Source organism: Heliconius melpomene, chromosome 4 (genome assembly GCF_056956725.1).
Source record: "Heliconius melpomene rosina isolate 202511_hmr_F chromosome 4, ASM5695672v1, whole genome shotgun sequence".
NCBI lineage: Eukaryota > Metazoa > Arthropoda > Insecta > Lepidoptera > Nymphalidae > Heliconius > Heliconius melpomene.
Window position 1 is genome coordinate 9,329,686 of NC_140392.1, and position 17,890 is coordinate 9,347,575.

Here is a 17,890-nt window from a genome sequence, read left to right on the forward strand (position 1 = left end):
TTGTAAATAAAAAGAAATAAATTTTATTTTTATGACGTCGTGACGAAATGTACCTGCTTCTATTGCAATCTAAATTTACAAAATAATAAGGAATAACGCTAATAAAACTAATTTAAAAATTTTAGTTGTAATATTTTTTTAAACAATACATAAAAAGTTTATTGTCTTAGTAAATATACATTTATTTAATAATCTACTTAATGTCTTGTGTGTGTTAATGATTTGATTGGTACTGGAAAAGTACTAGATAGGCAATAAAAAGGTTAATAACCAAAATAAAAAGGTTACTAAAGTTTATTGACAACATGACGAGGACACCATATCGATCCAAGCACTGTACTTGGCGGGGTTCACGAACACTGAAATGAAAAAAAAAATGTATGGAAAATATTTAAGGAATTAACGGAACTAAACCCCGCGTTTTACTTAAGTATTATTAAAAGTAGGAAAAGCAAAAAGTTATTATAATTCGTCTTAATGGGAATCGAACCCACAATCACCTTATATTGTCCCTGTCCGATAGTGTAAGAATGTTTTGAATTTCGTATTAAAATAATAAATAACCCAATTCTCTATATAACTAACTATATTTAATTATTTTTCTATTAATAATTCTCAAAATAGGTAAAAATAATTAATAGTGGAAGTCAATTACACCCTCCATTCATCACAGTTATTGGGGACCAAAACCAATACGTCGTTGTTACACAAATCGGACAGCTTATTTCTAATTTACTGTATAGTGTCTGTCTGCTTTCATAAATAGAAGCTATTTAATATTTAAGAAATATTGAGGTCGACATGACGCGATTCGTACCCAGGACAATGAACTACTTAATATGTTCAATTGCTCGCTCTAGTAACTAGGCAATTTTTTCTACTCAACACGCAAAGCTTCCAGAATTCTTCAGGATCTAAGGTTCCCTCTGCCTACCCTCTGCCTGCTCATCATGGTGAAGCTAAAAAAGTAATCTTAATAGATAAAAATAGTATAAAAGCAATGAGTACATACCAGCGCCGTTATCGTTAACGTCGACGAGAACTCCGATTTGAACTCCGTCCTTTACGAGAGGAGCTCCGAGGTCAAGCTGCAATACAAAATATTATTAATAAAATATTAAAATACTTTTTAATAAAATATGAGAAAACATTGTTTGTATTTTTTTTTAATTTAAAATTTCTGATAAAAAATACGTTATACGTTATTTTTATAGAAAATTATATTTTTCATTTATGATATTAAAACTGTAGAGGATTTTATATAGTTTTGCTATTTTATATTTTTTTACATATAACTTTTTCTTAATGGAACGAAGTTCCTTACGGCAGGCTTGGAAGGGATAGGGATTTCGCTGCGTGACCGAACTGAAAAAATGTGATAGTAAAACCGTAAGAAAAATGCGTGGAATAAAACCGTTAAATGAGACGTGCGCAGGCGCGACAGTCGCATACACAGACGAGTAGTGTATAATACCTTTCTCTTTCTCCCTCTTTCTTTTTTTAGTTGATAATTTGAATTACGATGTTTTTTATTTTAAGTAATTTATTATTTCCTAAAATACTGAATTTCCTAAATACTTTCTTGTACTTAAATAAAAAGTAATCAGCAAAATTTAAGAGAAAAATCAAGAAAACCTACATAAAATTGAGCACTACTTTTTTTGCAATTTGTGTCGATTCTACATTAGCCAAAGGAACTTCGTTCCTACCTGGTGTCCCACGACACCACATTAATTCGTATTTATGTATATAAATAATTAATATAAAAATAGTTATATGAGGCCGCCGTTATGTAAACATAAAAATATAAACGCGACAGTTGCGGTTTCGATTCCCGCTAGGGGCAAGGAAATATTTTCATTTCCTAGTGCTCGTAACGAGGTAAAAGGGCGACGCGACGTTCAGGTCCGGCGCTCAACACGTAAAGCCTTAATGGACAACGGAATATCTCAGAAACCATGTTCTCTGGTTCCATTCCTGCTATGTGCGGAACACATTGGGAAGTTAATAATAAAAATAAATACTTACAGGTGAGACTGCTGCACCAACACCGATGATGTTGCCGTTCGCGTCAGATTCCAAGGAGAGTTCAGAGCAAGCCAATTCTTCGTCGACGAGGACTGAAAATATATGCAAAAGTAAATAACAGAAGATTTTAAATATTTATATTTTTAATATTCACTATTTATTTACTTAATATCCAAAAATAAAAATAAAATTACCTAATTATGAATACACAGTGCTAATAACAAATATCACTTAAGTGCACGTAATAAGTTTATCTCGCACGAAGTTGTCTCCATCCAGCATCCATGCACTCTCATCTGCAGTAGCGTTGTTACACATTTGTATTACAAAGTTTCAAAATAAACTTCACTCAGTGAGTTTCAAATTTTCAACTAAGTAAATATTATATACAAGTCTCAATTTTAAGTGTTTCATTTCAATTTACAATTACTTAATGAATAAAAATTATGTTTATGTTCGCGGTGTTGTGTTCCGCCAATCAATATGGAATGCCTCGAAAAATTCGGTGGGGAATGTTACACTGCTGTATGCGTGATACAGCGTGAAGTTGATTTCATTTCACGATTTTGAATGTAGACTTTATACTCGTAAATGGATAGATTTTTTTCAATTTCCCGTCCACTGTACCCAGCATAAAGAGAGGAATCAAACTGTATTCATCATGCTTCAAGACATTACCTAGGTGTTCTATTTATCTTATTCTCATATTTTTTCGGAACAAATTTTTTTAGATCTTTCAGTTTGAGGTTGAGGTCTTTTTCGATCTCATATTTTATGCATAGTAACATAGTGCGCTTTTGCGTAAAATCTATGAGGTCAATTTTGACCTCAAGCTGCAGTAAACGTGTTGTCTTCTTTTTAGGTGGATGCCTCGCTCCCTTACAAAATAATAGGGTAGATGTAGCATTAAAGAATTCTGGTTCGGAGCTCCATATGCAATCGTCGGCAGCGTTAGACTTTTCTTATTTTCTTAACAGAAGTACGAGCAATTTCTATCTGGATTCTAATTTCTTCAATAGATCATACTTTATTTAACAAAGTACCGAGATACTTGTATTACCGAAATCGCTTAAAATTTTTACCAATTACAGTATATAGTACTAAATTTAAAATTCCTTGTACTATAGTTACAGATGGAGGAGTTAATATAAGAATACAAGTAATACATACCATCGCTTTCAGGGCTGTATCCGCAGAATTTAGCCGAAGCTGGAACTTCATTGTCTCCGGGCAGGGCGACCGGGGAGATGTTGTCTGTATTACAAGTTATAATTACTTAAAATATATATTTATTTTTTAAAATTGATTTAAATATATAAAACATTGTGTATTTTCAAAAAGAATACGGCAGCTGTATGAAGGACGAATATAAGTATCATTATAGTATGTAGAAAGTAAACAAATTATTATATTGACAAGAATATTCCTTATTGTGAACGATACACTCTCTCAGCTCTCAATCTTTATTCCACTGTTATAGTCTAGTCACTGTTATAGTATAGTATAATAAGTAGTGACTTTGAAACTTTTAATATTTAGGTTGTCACGCATATTGAAATTTGTACTTTTATAACTAACTATATCATATACCTATGACAGATATAAAAATTCTCAATAAAATACAAAAACAAAAGGCCTCTATTGGCCTGGCCTCCATTAAACAATTAGTTCACTAAATTCTTATAATATTAAAACTACTGAACAGATTTAGGTAAAACTTTACAGTAAAAAATTACAGCTTATAAATCGTAATATAGGCTACATTTTGTATAATTTAGCTATAATATAACAATAAGCTTAAGCGGGCGAAGCCGCGTGTGGGACGCTAGAGTGTTATATAATTTAGTAAACCCTGCAATCTAATGAGGGACGGTCGAAGCTAACAACTAAACAAAATTGGCTATCAGTAACGAAATCGGCGGAATTGTTCGAACAACTTTAATTAATAGTCCGACTTCATAAATCATTTAAACTATCTTCTGTTATGGAAGTTAAACTGAATACTGCAGAGTTTTATTTTACAGTTCTGTGTTTCTTTTCGTACTGAAATTGTACATTTTGCACCAATTAAAGGTTCGCTCGTTTGTTATTTCAACTTGATACTTTACGAGTATTTATGTTCTATAGATTATCTTTTAAATCTTTCTTTCTATCTTTTCAACTTTAACTAAGAAGCTCATATCTTTTTATGCTCCAAAGGATCTCTATACGCGTGACTATTTAATATTATTTCAAGTAGATAAACCAATGCAATCTTGACAAAAACGGTCTTGGCCCAGGAAATACTGATGGCAACAAAATTACTTTATAAAGGTTCCGTTTTTTTATTCTTCTTTTGAGTTTTATTTTTCTATAAAACTTACCACTGAAATCAACAGCTCTGTCGATGCTAATGAGAGCGATCTGGTCGTCGTTATTGACGAACGCCGTCCTGGTCTCGACCACGAGGCCGGGGAAGATGGGGTTGATGGCGGCGAAACGAAGCCATGCGTAACGGAACCTGGAAAAGAAAAATATTAGACAATTTCCGAAATAGTTGATTGAAATTAAGTATATTAGATTAGAATGATAGTAATTACTACCCGCAAGTAACAAGACAAAATGCGGCGTTGATTTCCGCCGCTTAACACTCTATGTTATGGAAAGTGGGCAACGGAGTGTCTTAACATTGAATAACCAGATACCGAAAAATGGTATATATCAAAAAAGGAAATTGATTTATTGGTTTATGATAGAATAGCACGTTGGACTGTACTCTACTGTAGGTATATCATTATTTATTAACCCATTATATATCAGTAGCAGTGGTCTGATAATCATAGAGCTAAACGGCACCATCTCTTACTAATTACTATAAACACTTATTAGATTATATTCTCGGGGTGTTATTTTAAGTATATTTTTTTCCTAATATTGATAAACCGCAGTGTGTAAATCCATCAACAAACTCAGGTTAAAAGAAAAACGGAGTGTATACGTCATGATTTTTGAAAAAATATATAAAACATAACGTTTTTATACAAATATATTACAAAATAGTGATAAACTTACTGGTCGACACACTTAGCGGAGGTGAGCACCCAGGAGTTATTGACCAGGGATCCCACACAACTCTTCAACATTCCGTCATTGAAGAAGTAGGCGAGACGCACATGGACGAGCCAAGGGTTCTCACCGACCTGGGCGGGCATGCCTGATGCAACTGGATAAAACGAAAATATTAATTTGTTATTAGTTTTATGAAGACCGCGGCACAAAGTGTGACAGTGTATAAATGCAACAGGTTGTCTGGTTGTGGTTCAATCCCCACTCGAGAGAATGAAATATGTATTTAAATATATATTTCTAATTCTTCACTCTGATTGTTCACTCTTGTATTGTCGTTGAATTCTGTAACTCGTTCAATATAATGCCATCAGAATTCAGCGGGAAAATGGGAAAACTGAGTGTATTAACACTAGGTTTCCTTTATCTACCCTGCTGTGATGTAGGGGTACAGAGTGAACCTATTTTCAGGTTCACTCTACTACGAACAAAAAAAAAACATCAAAATTGCTTACCCTGTACATCTGCGCTGCGAGCCTGAAAGTACAAAAACAATTTTAGTACAGACCAAGTGTATTGTCGAAATAAAACACAATATAGAACTAGCAAGTTTTATTAATCCCCTAAGTACAATAATGAGTACTAAAACACGAACGCCCTCAAAAAAGGGGTCGTCTAAAACACGAGGAACTGGGTCACGAGACCAAAGTTTAAGAAGTCGTATTTTAGGGCGTAGGAATAGCTATGGAAGACCTAGTTGCCAGCAATGACTATTGGTAGACGAAACACGTTTTATTTGAGTGTTTTCCCCTGAGTCTTGCTGTGAACAAATCTTTTATAAAATTTAATATTTTTTTATCTTTCGGAGTATGCTATTGAAACAGCAAATTCTTAATTTTTTTTTGTTGTCGACTCACAAATTTGGCAATACCACCATCTCTCTCTCTCTCTCTCTCTCTCTCTCTCTGTATCATTATCTCGTGTTAAACTAAAATTATCTTTCATTTAAAAAAGGTCTTAGATATCTTAAGCATTTTGTACGTTAGAATACGATAAAAAATATATAAAATACTTTAATTTTATAAAAATACGGATAAATTAAGTGATTATAAGATAAATACAGCGATTGTATCTTTTAAATATGTTTATCCGTTGGCTATCGGTGATTAATACCGAAATTAGGTTTTTACGCGATAGCCTTGAAAATTAAATTTGTTTTGTTTTTTTTATTTATGAACTTAAATACTAGCTAAATAATTTACTGTATACAGTCTGTTGTTACACTGTTAACAGTATCTGATTTAATTATGAAGATATATAATCTGTGCGTAAAGTATCTACCTAATAAAAATAATTGCCATTTCCTTCTAACTAATATTATTGTATGTAGTAGCTAATTTTATCATTTTTAAAAATTTATACATCCTATTAAAATAAATAAATAAAATAAAATAAAAAAGCTTTTTATTGACCATTGCCTCAATTACAAACTTAATTCTATTTTATAATAATTATTTACAAATTAACTTATTCTAAATGTTCGCGTCTCTTCTAGTTTTAATTTACAAATACTAATTTGCTTATTCTAATTTTAAGGTACTTATTTACATTATTATTTATTTATTTTTATTGTTTTTTATAATACTTTTATATACATGATATATAACATTTTAAAGTAATCCAAAAAAATATTAAAATTTAGTATCTATGTAAGATATACTAAAATATAGTATGTGATTGTTTAGTTCAACTGATCACTTGTATATTTAAGACAAAAATTTTCAAATTTACCTGTACGGCCGCGACGACGAAGAGAAGGGCGAGTCCGAAAGTTTTCATCTTCAGTGGTCAAAGTGTCACTAAAAATTTCAGGACCGAACTCTCCTAGTTATTGCTTTATCGCCACTACCCGCGTCAGAGATAACGTCGATGTATAGATGGATAATTTTGTATGGACAATCTCGAAAACTGTGATAATTTAAAATGAATAAGAAGGATAATTGGTCGACATTATATCATCAATCTTTATTATAATTGTAATAATAACTTTTCTGCAACCAGACATAAGAATATTACGTAAAAAATAAACATGAAAAAATGTCATGTCGAGCCAAGTTCTTAACTCTACTCGTATGTACAAGGCCCAACTTCGCAAATTTTAAGTCTCAGTCAAAATGTGTAATATGTTTTTTTTTTCACCTTATACCAGGGTTTCTTAAACTATGGGTCGCGACCCCAAAAGGGGTCGCGTAGCAAAATTCTGGGGTCGCGAGATTTTAATATCAAATATTTATATATACCATTTTATAACATCACTAGAGTTGGCGGATTTTTGTATGTTTCAAAACGAATTCTAAAACGATATATTTTCATATGTATATGTATATTGTTACCTAATAAATAAATAATCGAAAAATATTTATTTATTTTTCTTTTATATTTGTATGGGGGGTCGTTAAGAAACTCGCAATCGTTAATGGGGTCGTGAATGACAAAAGTTTAAGAAGCCCTGCCTTATGCCCAGTAGTAACCGCAACCTACATGTTTTAACTAAGGTCTATTTTTGAAGTTAGTAGCGCTTGTCTCTTCAAGTACTAACAAAAATAGGTTTAACCCCCCTTAGGACTTAGAACAAGGAACTTAGCTCTAGCATGGTAGGCAGAGGAACCTGTACCTAGTATTAAGTCAATTCGTCTCTATTAGAACACTTCCGTTCATCAATTTCCACCGAATTCTGAAAATATTGCATTTTGAGTAGCGAAATCAAATCGTCACCATGGCGGGAATATGAAAATATTAAATATTTTAATTTCTGGGATGGGAATCGAACCCATAAGCTGTCACGTTTACAGTTTAACTAAACAAAAATATAATTTGTCATACTAAACAGGAAATATCAATGTCCTTCATATATTATTAAATAGATATTGTATTAACAATCAGTTGTATTACAACACCACAAAAGTAAATCTAGTATTATTTATACCCACAGTTCATAACGTACCCTTTTCCTCGACCACCAGGTTTTTTAATATATTTTATTTCTTACACTACAGACTCCATGGTCCGTAACGTTTGTGATGACATTTATTTTTCAGTATTAACTAATTTAAAATTGTTAACAATATTTATACGATTATTTAGACACAATTTCTATATTTATATACATATATCTTTAAAGGAGTCCAGGCACTAAGAAACCAATTTAAACGACATTAATAAATGTAAGTAGGTATTTGGATTTCAGCCCAGTGACACTTTTCTAGAAAATTTTAGTCAAGGTAAAGGCTTAGTTTAGTGATGTGGAATAATTACTCAACATTCATTCCTTGCAAGCATCCATTTAGGTCCAAGTTTTTGAATGGCTAAATGTTTTTTTTTTAAGCTTGACTGATGCATTGAAAGCTTTTGGATTCGAGTCACATGAATAGAAAAACATTTATTTTCAACATTCCCTTTATATTACTGTTTCGGTTTCAATTATAGCATTGCAAATTCATCTTCAAAATCAAATTATTTTATATTTTTTCTTACGTATTTGCTTCACTTCACTTTCAGCTTCACGCTGCCCTTGAGTTCCTGGCCACACAAGGGAAACCTAGAATTAAGACATCCCCACTTTCCAAGCAAATATAAAGGCAAAGCCATTTCATTGCTGAAGTGCGGAACTCAACGCCGCGCTTTACCTTGTTTCAAAAGCGAGAAAACTTAAATATTAAACAATTCACTTCCCCGAACCGGAACCGAATCCACAACCGTCACGTTTACAATACCACGCTATTGCCCTTGCGCCACGAGGGCCATATTTCATGTTTTTTTTTATTAAATATTAATTTCGTTGATTTACTTTATTAGCTTTACTTTAAAAATGATAAACAATACTTAATCTAATCTTAATTCCAACATTAGTATCAGAGAGATTGTTGCTTTGCTATTATCTTAATAATATTTCCGTTTTGATTTTTACAATAACTCAATAAATAAAACAACCATTATAATATGTAGCTAGTCGAGCCACTCGTGGCGCAGGGGCACCAGCGTGCGACTGTATGCACGAGAGGTTGTAGGTTCTATTCCCACTCAAAAAAATACCGTTTATCGTTAGACTACCCACAACACATGATTGGTGCTTTTAGTTTCAGTGTTAAGACACTTTATTCCCCGCTTTCCACTAAAATCTCGAGGCTTTGCCACTTTTGTTGCCGCGCCGCGCTTTGGCCTCGATATCAGAAGGAAGAAATGGAAATATTAAATATTTCATTTCCAGAATGGGAAACGAACCCATAACCTCAGTCGCGTTTACAGTTACTCTCTTGTTGCTTTTGTGACTGGCCTCTATGACAACTTCTTAAAAATAAAAAAAATCAATCAATCAATTTCAAATTTTAAAAAACTATTATAATGTCAGCATAGATAGATTCAGAGGAGTATTTTCGAGAAGTAAATGTCAAGATATCTTGCTGTTCATTTAAAAAAAATCTATAAAAATTAAATATTTTATAGATTTTTTTTTATTTAATTTTATTTTTGATTTGTTTAATTTTTAAAAATGATAAACCTGTAAAATTCACAGATAAAATACCAAATAGATAAGATTAAAAATGTTTTAAATGACACAGTAGAATACTGTATTGATTTAATCTGATTTACAATATTTGTACACATGTGTAATATTATATTGAAAATGCATGTAAAATTAAAGAACACAATATGCGTTTAAACAATGACAATAACACATGTGTCATAATGATTGGGTGAGTATACCTACATGTAAATTGGCTTTAATTTAAACACTAATATTACAATGTCTTAATTGTACTTAGCATCACGCTGTATCTCGCATATAGCAGCTTACCCTTTCCCTGTGTTGTGAGTAATCAATTAGAATGATTTTTTTACAAAAAAGAACATTTATTGCCAATATTCTTTTATTATATATGTATGAGTTTTATTACAATAAGTAGAATAATTTTAATATTTTGCCCAAGATTCTCTTCCTCCTCAGGCAGTGACCAGCACTAGGATCTTTTCGACCTCACCTCCTAATATTCAGTGACAGATTGACATCTGTTTGTAGATATATTGTTAGGTGTGTTTTGTTCTTCAAAATAAGAAAATTCTGCAATCTGATCCAACAAAAAAAAATATAACTAAAACGTTTACTTTCTAACGCCATTTTTTTCTTATTTTTTTATTTATTATCAACTGTACAACATTTTAAGAATTAATCCTTCGTCCAAGACTCTCCTTCTCCCTCCTTAGGTAGTGACCAGCTCTTGGACCTTTGCTTCCTCATAGCGTCTGGTGACAGGACCTTGCTACTATGTGTTTGACTGTCATTTTGTATATTGACTGAAGGGGATGGGGTTCGATTCCGAGATCTAGACCTCGATTTTGTTCTGGACCTTCGATTCTTTGACTTTGATCGTCTCCGTGATTTTGAATTGGAACGACTGCGCGATCTATACAAATAATTAATAATTTATTTATCTTATTATTTACATTATAAAATAATATAGTGACAATTAAAAATATAACCGAGTCCTTTATGAGATTATCGCATATATGTAAGGGAGGATTCATACTATAGCACCAGTCACGACTCATGGTTGGTTCCGAGACGGTCTGAGATTGGACTATAATAACAAAATAAACCATGCAATTGAATATAAATATATTTAGTGTCTAATGTTAGATATTAATTATTATTACTGATATATTTTCATTAAAATATAATAATTATCATCAACAGACTTTTAGCAACAGTATAGATTAGAATGATAAAAAAATATTTAAAAATATTTAAAAAAAAAGAACAAGATTCAAAATTACCCACAAATATTACATCAATTAATCAATCACTATTAAGACAAGGTTTTCGATAACTATCAGGATAATAGAAGTAATCACCATTAATTCTTTAGGCCATAGCAACGGAATGAGAATTTGTGATTACAGACAATAATTACAGGTTCAAAGCGCACTCATGGGAATGTTTATATCCGTGTTGGAAGTCGACGTAGCGCAGGGGTACAAGGGTGGGACTGTTACGCGACGATTGTGAGTTCAATCCCCACTCAAAAGAACTAATGATTATTTCGTAATATTTTCATTTCTTCGCTCTGGTACCAAGGCAAAAAAACGCGGTATTGAATTACTCGAAAAATTCGCCGGAAAATGAGGAACATAATGTTTTAACTTAGGTTCCCTCTGCCTACAATGCTGTATATGGGATACAGCGTGAACATATAAATTAGAGACCGTAACATATAAATGCGTCGGTTGTGAGTTCGATTACCACCTGGGGGAATAAAATAATTTCCGTTTCCTCGCTCCAGTAACGAGGCAAAAACTCTGCTTTGAGTCCCGCCCCTCAACCAAAAACCGATTTCAATAAAAAAAAAACATTTACCTAGACCTTCTACTTCTCGATCTAGAATATCTATTTCTACTCCTTGACCGCTTACTTCTCGATCTCCTGCTACGGGACCGGGAACGGGAACGCGAGTAAGAACGTCGCCGGGAACGGGATCGAGAACGAGAACGGGAATAGGAACGTCGACGTGAATGGGAACGGGAACGAGATCTGTTGTCGTGCTCGTTACGGTGTTCCGCTTCGTTTAGTTTCTTGAAATATCTGTGAGGGTATGATATTATTTGTAACTAATAATAGTTGTCATATTAAATATGTATTTTTTTGATTTTTATCTGCTTCACGCAGCAGGGTAGGCAGAGGGAGCCTAGTGTTAAGACACTCCTTTCCCCATTTTTCAATGCATTCTGGAAGCATTCAAGATATTACAATAAATCATTGATATATAACATTTGTCATGGCCCAGGGGCACGTTCATAGCGTGTGACTATAAACGAGACAAGTTGTGGGTTCGATTCCCACTCGAGGAAATGAAATATTGAATATTTTCATTTCCTCGCTCTGGTAACGACACCCAGCGCGCCGTTAAGTTCCTCTACTCAACACGCAATACTTCCAGAATGCGGCGAAAATTGCAGAACGGGAACGGAGTGACTTAACGCTAGGTTCCTAAGATCCTCGTGCCTACCTGTATGTACGCGCACATACAGCGTGAACCAAAAAAAACATTAGTAAATAAATTATTGAGTAAATAAAGAAATACTGACTGGTAATACTGGTGCGTGGCGTCAGGCCCGTCGAAGTAGGGCAGGCGGCCCCTACCACGAGCGCGACCGCGACCGCGAGGGCGCCTCACGTGGCCTTCACCCGCGTACCACCCCCGCACTTGGTAGGGGTAGTGGAGGGAAGCTAAAAGTTTTGTTATGTTGAGTTTCATGAATTGTAGAGGACACCTAGTGTCAAGATACTGTTATCAAATGAAACGTCAGAACTTTTCCATTAAAAGGAAAAAATTCAAGAAGTGAAAGTTCTAACATAAATTAATTTTGTACAACGTTTTTTACAAATACTGCCAATAATTTATATTTGTATTCAAACATTCGATTTATGCTTTTTTTTTCTCGTTTTTTATCTGTTCAAGAAAAAAAAGCAAAGAAGCCTAAGTGTAAATTTGATGAAATAAAAATATTATTAAAAGATAATTTAAAGTGCCATCCTTGAAAATACGCCCCAAACTCGCGCTAAATCGCTTACAGTACAATTAAAAAAAAATTGCTTCACACTGTCTTCCACATAAAGCAAGGAAGGCAGAAGAAACTTAGTGTTATGACTCTCTCGTTTCTCGCTTTCCGCCGCTAAGTTTCGAAGCATTGTATGTTTAAACGCCACGCTTTGCCACGTTACTAGCGAGGAAATGAGAATATTAAACATTTCATTACCGCGAGTAAGAATCGACCTCACAACCGTCGCGTTTACAGTCGCACGCTTGTGTATGTGGAAAAAAAGTGTCTTAATGGAAACAGAGTGTTCTAGCACTAAGTACCCAGACTCCTTCTACCTTCTGCTATGTGCGGAATACAGCGTAAACCTAAAAAAAATAAAAAAGAAAGTGATACTCATACTTTGCGGGAACGGATATCCGTGCGGTGCGGGAAACGGGTAGCCAAAGCCATATGGATTTGGATAGTATAGGCCTGAAACTTAAAACAAAAATTAATAACATTATTAAATTTAATATAATATAATAATATTTGTGAAAAAGATATTCTCAAAAATTAACTTATTTTAACTGTGCCTGCATGTTGAAATGCAAGTACATTGAAAGATTAACGTGACGTAATACAGCCTGAGGGCTTTCAATAAATGAACTAATTAACTATACAAGACAAAAAGAATATTTGGTTTCTAACCAGCAGTTTCTGAGGTTAGAGCATTCAGCCAAACAAAATCTTCAGGTTTGTACATATATGTATATAGAAATGTTATCTAATTTAAGGTTTGATAAATATACATGCGGCCGTCGTGGCGCAGCGGCACAAGGTTGTGGGACTGTAATACGACGGTTGTGGGTTCAATCCCTACTTAAGGAAGTGAAATATTAAAAAAATTCAAAAGGTAAATTCTGCCACTCAATATGCAATGCCTCCAGAATTCGGCAGTAAGTGGGGAACGGAGTTTATTTTCTAATGACATGTGATCTATGTTTCTATCTATTAATAAATTTACCTGGATTTTTATTATAAACAGGTTCCCTCTCTGGTGATGGGTGTTCAGTCTTAATACGCTTTAAGTCCTTGTCATCATCTGATATGGAACTGATGGAGTCGCGTTTAGGCTTCTTAGTTTCTAATGCAGAACGAATTATGATACGACCTGTAATAATCAAATGGCTATTTTTATAAATAATTCAATTGTTTGTTCATGTCATTTTTTATTTACACTATACATATTACTATTATTCATAGTATAATATTCCCCATTTTCCACCTATTTTCTAGAATTATTATGTGTTGAATGGTGGAACCTTATTAGGTTCACACTTTATCTTCATCAGAGTAAGTATACGAAAATTTAAATGTCTTGCCTGTACATTCTTATAGACTTAGGTCTCTATAGGATATATTGTAGGATCTTATAACTTAGGTCTAAACATTTATTCAAATGGATTTGTTCCAGCATAAATGGTTTCCATGCAATTAAAACATCACTACAGTATGGTCAATGAGTCTACAGTTACCATCTAATGCATGTTTTAATCTCTCCCTCTGTTCCTCTAGTTCTTTCTCTTGTTTCTTCTTGAAATTCTCTACTATTCTTTGTCTCGCTATTCTGTCACTAGCTTTGTAATAACGCTCAGGTTTGGTTCCATTTTTCTGGAGCTCAGGGCGAAGCTGAAAATAAATGAAATTATATTTTAAAATATATGTAAACATGGGTTCATGGAAGAATTTTTTGGCACATGTAACCTGGGCTAGTGTCACACAGGAGGTGCTATACCTATATCTGCCCACATCGCTCCATGAGTCCCACATAAGTAGAAGGGACTACTCTCTTCTAGAGAGTAAAAAGGAATTTCCTCACAATAACAAAAAAAAAGGATTAGCATTATTCAAGATAATACAACATTTTTAAAGTAGCTACAAGTATTTTTATATATGAACTACTTCAGCTTTCTACATGACATAAAATATTTCAAACATAAAAAAATTGGTATTTATAATACACTCAAAATTACCTCTAATCTCTTAAATAATTCATCAATCAGTCGTACAGCTTGCAATTTCTTTTGACTTTTCAGTAGTTTTCTTTGTTCTTCAGCTACTTTTCTGTTCAGATCCACATCCTCCCGTTCCATTAACTTCGCAAGTTGCTTTTTCTTACGTCTCTCTTCCCTTTCTCGCATCTTCACTAGCTTCTCCTTCTCATGATGCTCAACTTTTTGTCTTAAATATTTAAAAATAAATCGTGAGACTATTTCTTTTTGTCTGCAATACAATGAGCCTAATCATATTTTAAAAAAGTTTATAAAATCATAATGAAATTGTATGATAACACATTAAAAATAATAAGACTTAAGCACATGGCTGGCTCTAACAATAAAAAATATAAAATATGAAAAAATCTTATGTATTTTCATTGTCACAGAACAGTGCAACATCTGACAGTAAATTATTGCAGGTTCAAATTCCACTCAGGGAATAGTTATAATTAGGTAAATGATAAATAAATTATTTTTATTTTATTTTCAATAATTCATTTCCTCAAAATATTTCATAGAAATGAAGAATGGAATGTCTTAACTGTAAGTCCCCTACCCTGCTAGCTGAAAAAAAAAGCATGAAATTGAAAATGACTAAATAATTACCTTTCTCTAGCCTCCCTTTTAGCAATTTTCTCCTTTTCTTGTTTCTCTTCTTCCTCCTTGGCTCTTTGCCTGGCTGCTAGCCTTTCCCGGACAATAGCTCTTCTCTTTACTGCAGCATCTGTCATGTGCTTACTTTTATCAAAGTCAACTTTAATGCTGCACCACTCGGCTATATCATCATTTTTCCTTAACAACTTTCGACCTCGTAATGAATCCATGCAACGCACAAAACTGGCATATTCACTAAATTGCACATAACCCTCAAAATAAAGATTTCCTTCTTGATGTGGTATTGTTATACCTCTCATGTAGGTTTTCATCTGCATCCTGAAAGGATCAGCCACTGGCACATCTATCTGTCTTACTGACCCATACTTTTCAAATATTTTCTTAAATAAAGTTTCGGAAGGAGGAGCATCATCGTCTCTTTCATCATTGTACACAAACCAACGAATTGGTAAATACTTTATGTGTATGGTATCAGGCCTCTCCCCTGGTTTCATCTCATCCATGTCGGTTGCATCGCGAAAAAACGAATCCCAGGAATGTCGACTCGGAAAATCTGACTTGGCTTCAGAAACTTTTATTTTCAGAGAATCGGGATAGTCATTTAAATGTATGATTCTGTCATCTAAACGACTTAACACACGATCTAATTTTTGACGATTTTCCAATTCCGCATCGAATCTTATCACTTCAGAACTATGCTTTGAAACTTTCAATACTGAGAAACTGTCAGGTTGGATCATTTTCCGCAGTTTCTCCATCAATTCCCAATTGGAAATGGACTTGCCATGTACCTTGTGCGGGGGAAGCTGAACAGAAATGTTAAGCTTTGCAAACGATTTAAGATACAAACGTTGCGGCAAGTACAACGCCACAGCGTCAGATGTATCCCTACATACTTGAATACTCATCTTAATTGTTATATTATGTTACAATAGAATAATACTATACAATAACCTAACAAAGATAATATTTTGACCATATCAAGATTTAAATATGAATAGATTACAGTGTTTTACTCTAATATTAAATAAATTATTAAAGTATTTTAATGAATATAATTATTAGAAAAAGTCAAGTGAAATGACCAAAGCATGATCCAATAACAGTATCCATCGTTTGCGCCACTTTTACAATAATGTCAAGAAAAAATGTAATTAGTTTTATTTAAAACTTTAAATAGCAAATAAAAAAATATAAATTATCCTGTTTGCACTTGACACGGTGCTACAGAGAATAAATAAAATCGATGTCATATGACAGTTCGGTTGCCATTGATATGAAGCAAACGATTTTAACTATACAGCCTAAATATATTATTATTTGTTTTTTTTATACTTTAAGTTGTATATATAATTTAAGTTGAAACACACACAATTTACTGAAGTCAGAAAGTAAATACTTTCTTCTAGATTATCTCCAATTTAAGTTAGAAAATAGCAAAAACAGACAGATTACAATTATTTACAACACGGAACTGATTTGTTATTATTTTTACATGAACCATTTTTCATTGCTTATTTTAATTCCCGAATATAGCAGAATAGATAGAGAAACCCGCTCGTAGTGTTAGGAATCTCCAGTATAATCCAGCTCTATTTTCGAGATATTGATTCGGCAATTTATAATATTAATTTTTTAATGGGGGAAGCTTTGCCTAGCCCAAAACTAATTTAAACATCCGCCATACGGGGATCGATCGAAAGGTCACTCACTCATCACGAAATCTCAGAAACTACAAGTGCTAGGAATCTCGAATTTTGTATAGGAGTTACTTATAGGACGTAGGTGCTCGCTAAGACGGGAATTTGCAATATTCGATTTCTAAGGGGTTGTTTTTGGGGTCGAAAGTTTGTATGAAACTTCGTTACTACAAATGTTAGGAGACTCAAATTTTGCATAGACGTCACTAGGACGTAGTCATGGAGACAGAAATTAATAATAACATAGTTCACGCGGGTGTAACCGCGAGCGGGCCGCTAGTTATATATATGTGTTAGATATTATGGCGCAGCGGCACAAGGGTGCGACTGTAACTCGATGGATGGTTGTGGGTTCGATCTCCACTCGAGGAAGTGAAGTATTTATTTACGTTTATATTTCCATTTTTCGCTCTGGTGTCGATCCATTCAACAGGTAATGCCTCCAAAATTTGGCAGAAAGTGGGGAACGGAGTGGCTTAACACTATATGTTAACTTAACACTATCTTATATTGCTGTGTGCGGGATACAGCGTGAAGGTGATGATAATTATACATTGCGTTATAATGCCCTCAATGTACCACCATTTTTTATTCCTAACCGCTAACGAAGGGTTGTTTTTCGCGCTTATTTTGTATGTATGTAATATTCTTTATTACCTCATATCTCCAGAACCGCTGAACGGATTTACATAATTGAAGTATCGTTAGATTCGTCTTAGCAGCCCAAGTGTTCTTAAAAAGGTGACGTTAAAAAAAATAACCATGCAGGCTGTGGGACTCCATTGGACTTGCTGAAAAAAAATTAGTTCTGAATACCATAATATATCAAATTTAAGAGATCAGTACAAGAATTTCAAAAAGATATATCAT

General features: G+C 33.5%; 2 protein-coding genes across 9 annotated transcripts; both read right to left on the reverse strand.

The window, feature by feature from the left end:
- Positions 1 to 111: 111 nt before the first annotated feature.
- On the reverse strand, positions 112 to 8,789 carry LOC146539677 (transmembrane protease serine 11D-like). Of its 2 annotated transcripts, XM_085208108.1 has the most exons (9): positions 8,078 to 8,789; positions 6,865 to 7,041; positions 5,589 to 5,610; positions 5,080 to 5,230; positions 4,392 to 4,528; positions 3,199 to 3,282; positions 2,029 to 2,120; positions 1,013 to 1,088; positions 112 to 359 (listed from the first exon to the last, which is right to left on the reverse strand). In XM_085208108.1, exons 2-9 carry the CDS (start codon positions 6,910 to 6,912, stop codon positions 295 to 297), a joined length of 675 nt encoding a protein of 224 aa, XP_085064234.1. In that variant the 5' UTR covers positions 6,913 to 7,041; positions 8,078 to 8,789; the 3' UTR covers positions 112 to 294. The 2 variants fall into 2 exon arrangements, with proteins under 2 accessions (XP_085064234.1, XP_085064235.1); XM_085208109.1 differs by having other exon boundaries at positions 6,865 to 8,786.
- A 1,194-nt stretch (positions 8,790 to 9,983) lies between these two features.
- Positions 9,984 to 16,545, reverse strand: Xe7 (A-kinase anchor protein 17A). Of its 7 annotated transcripts, none has more exons than XM_085208106.1 (9): positions 16,406 to 16,545; positions 15,312 to 16,126; positions 14,682 to 14,889; positions 14,184 to 14,337; positions 13,673 to 13,819; positions 13,069 to 13,146; positions 12,214 to 12,355; positions 11,486 to 11,710; positions 9,984 to 10,535 (listed from the first exon to the last, which is right to left on the reverse strand). In XM_085208106.1, the coding sequence occupies exons 2-9, from the start codon at positions 16,076 to 16,078 to the stop codon at positions 10,298 to 10,300; spliced, it is 1,959 nt and encodes a 652-aa protein (XP_085064232.1). In that variant the 5' UTR covers positions 16,079 to 16,126; positions 16,406 to 16,545; the 3' UTR covers positions 9,984 to 10,297. The 7 variants fall into 7 exon arrangements, with proteins under 7 accessions (XP_085064232.1, XP_085064231.1, XP_085064233.1 ...); XM_085208105.1 differs by having other exon boundaries at positions 14,682 to 14,931; XM_085208107.1 differs by having other exon boundaries at positions 13,069 to 13,140; positions 16,406 to 16,512.
- Positions 16,546 to 17,890: the final 1,345 nt, after the last annotated feature.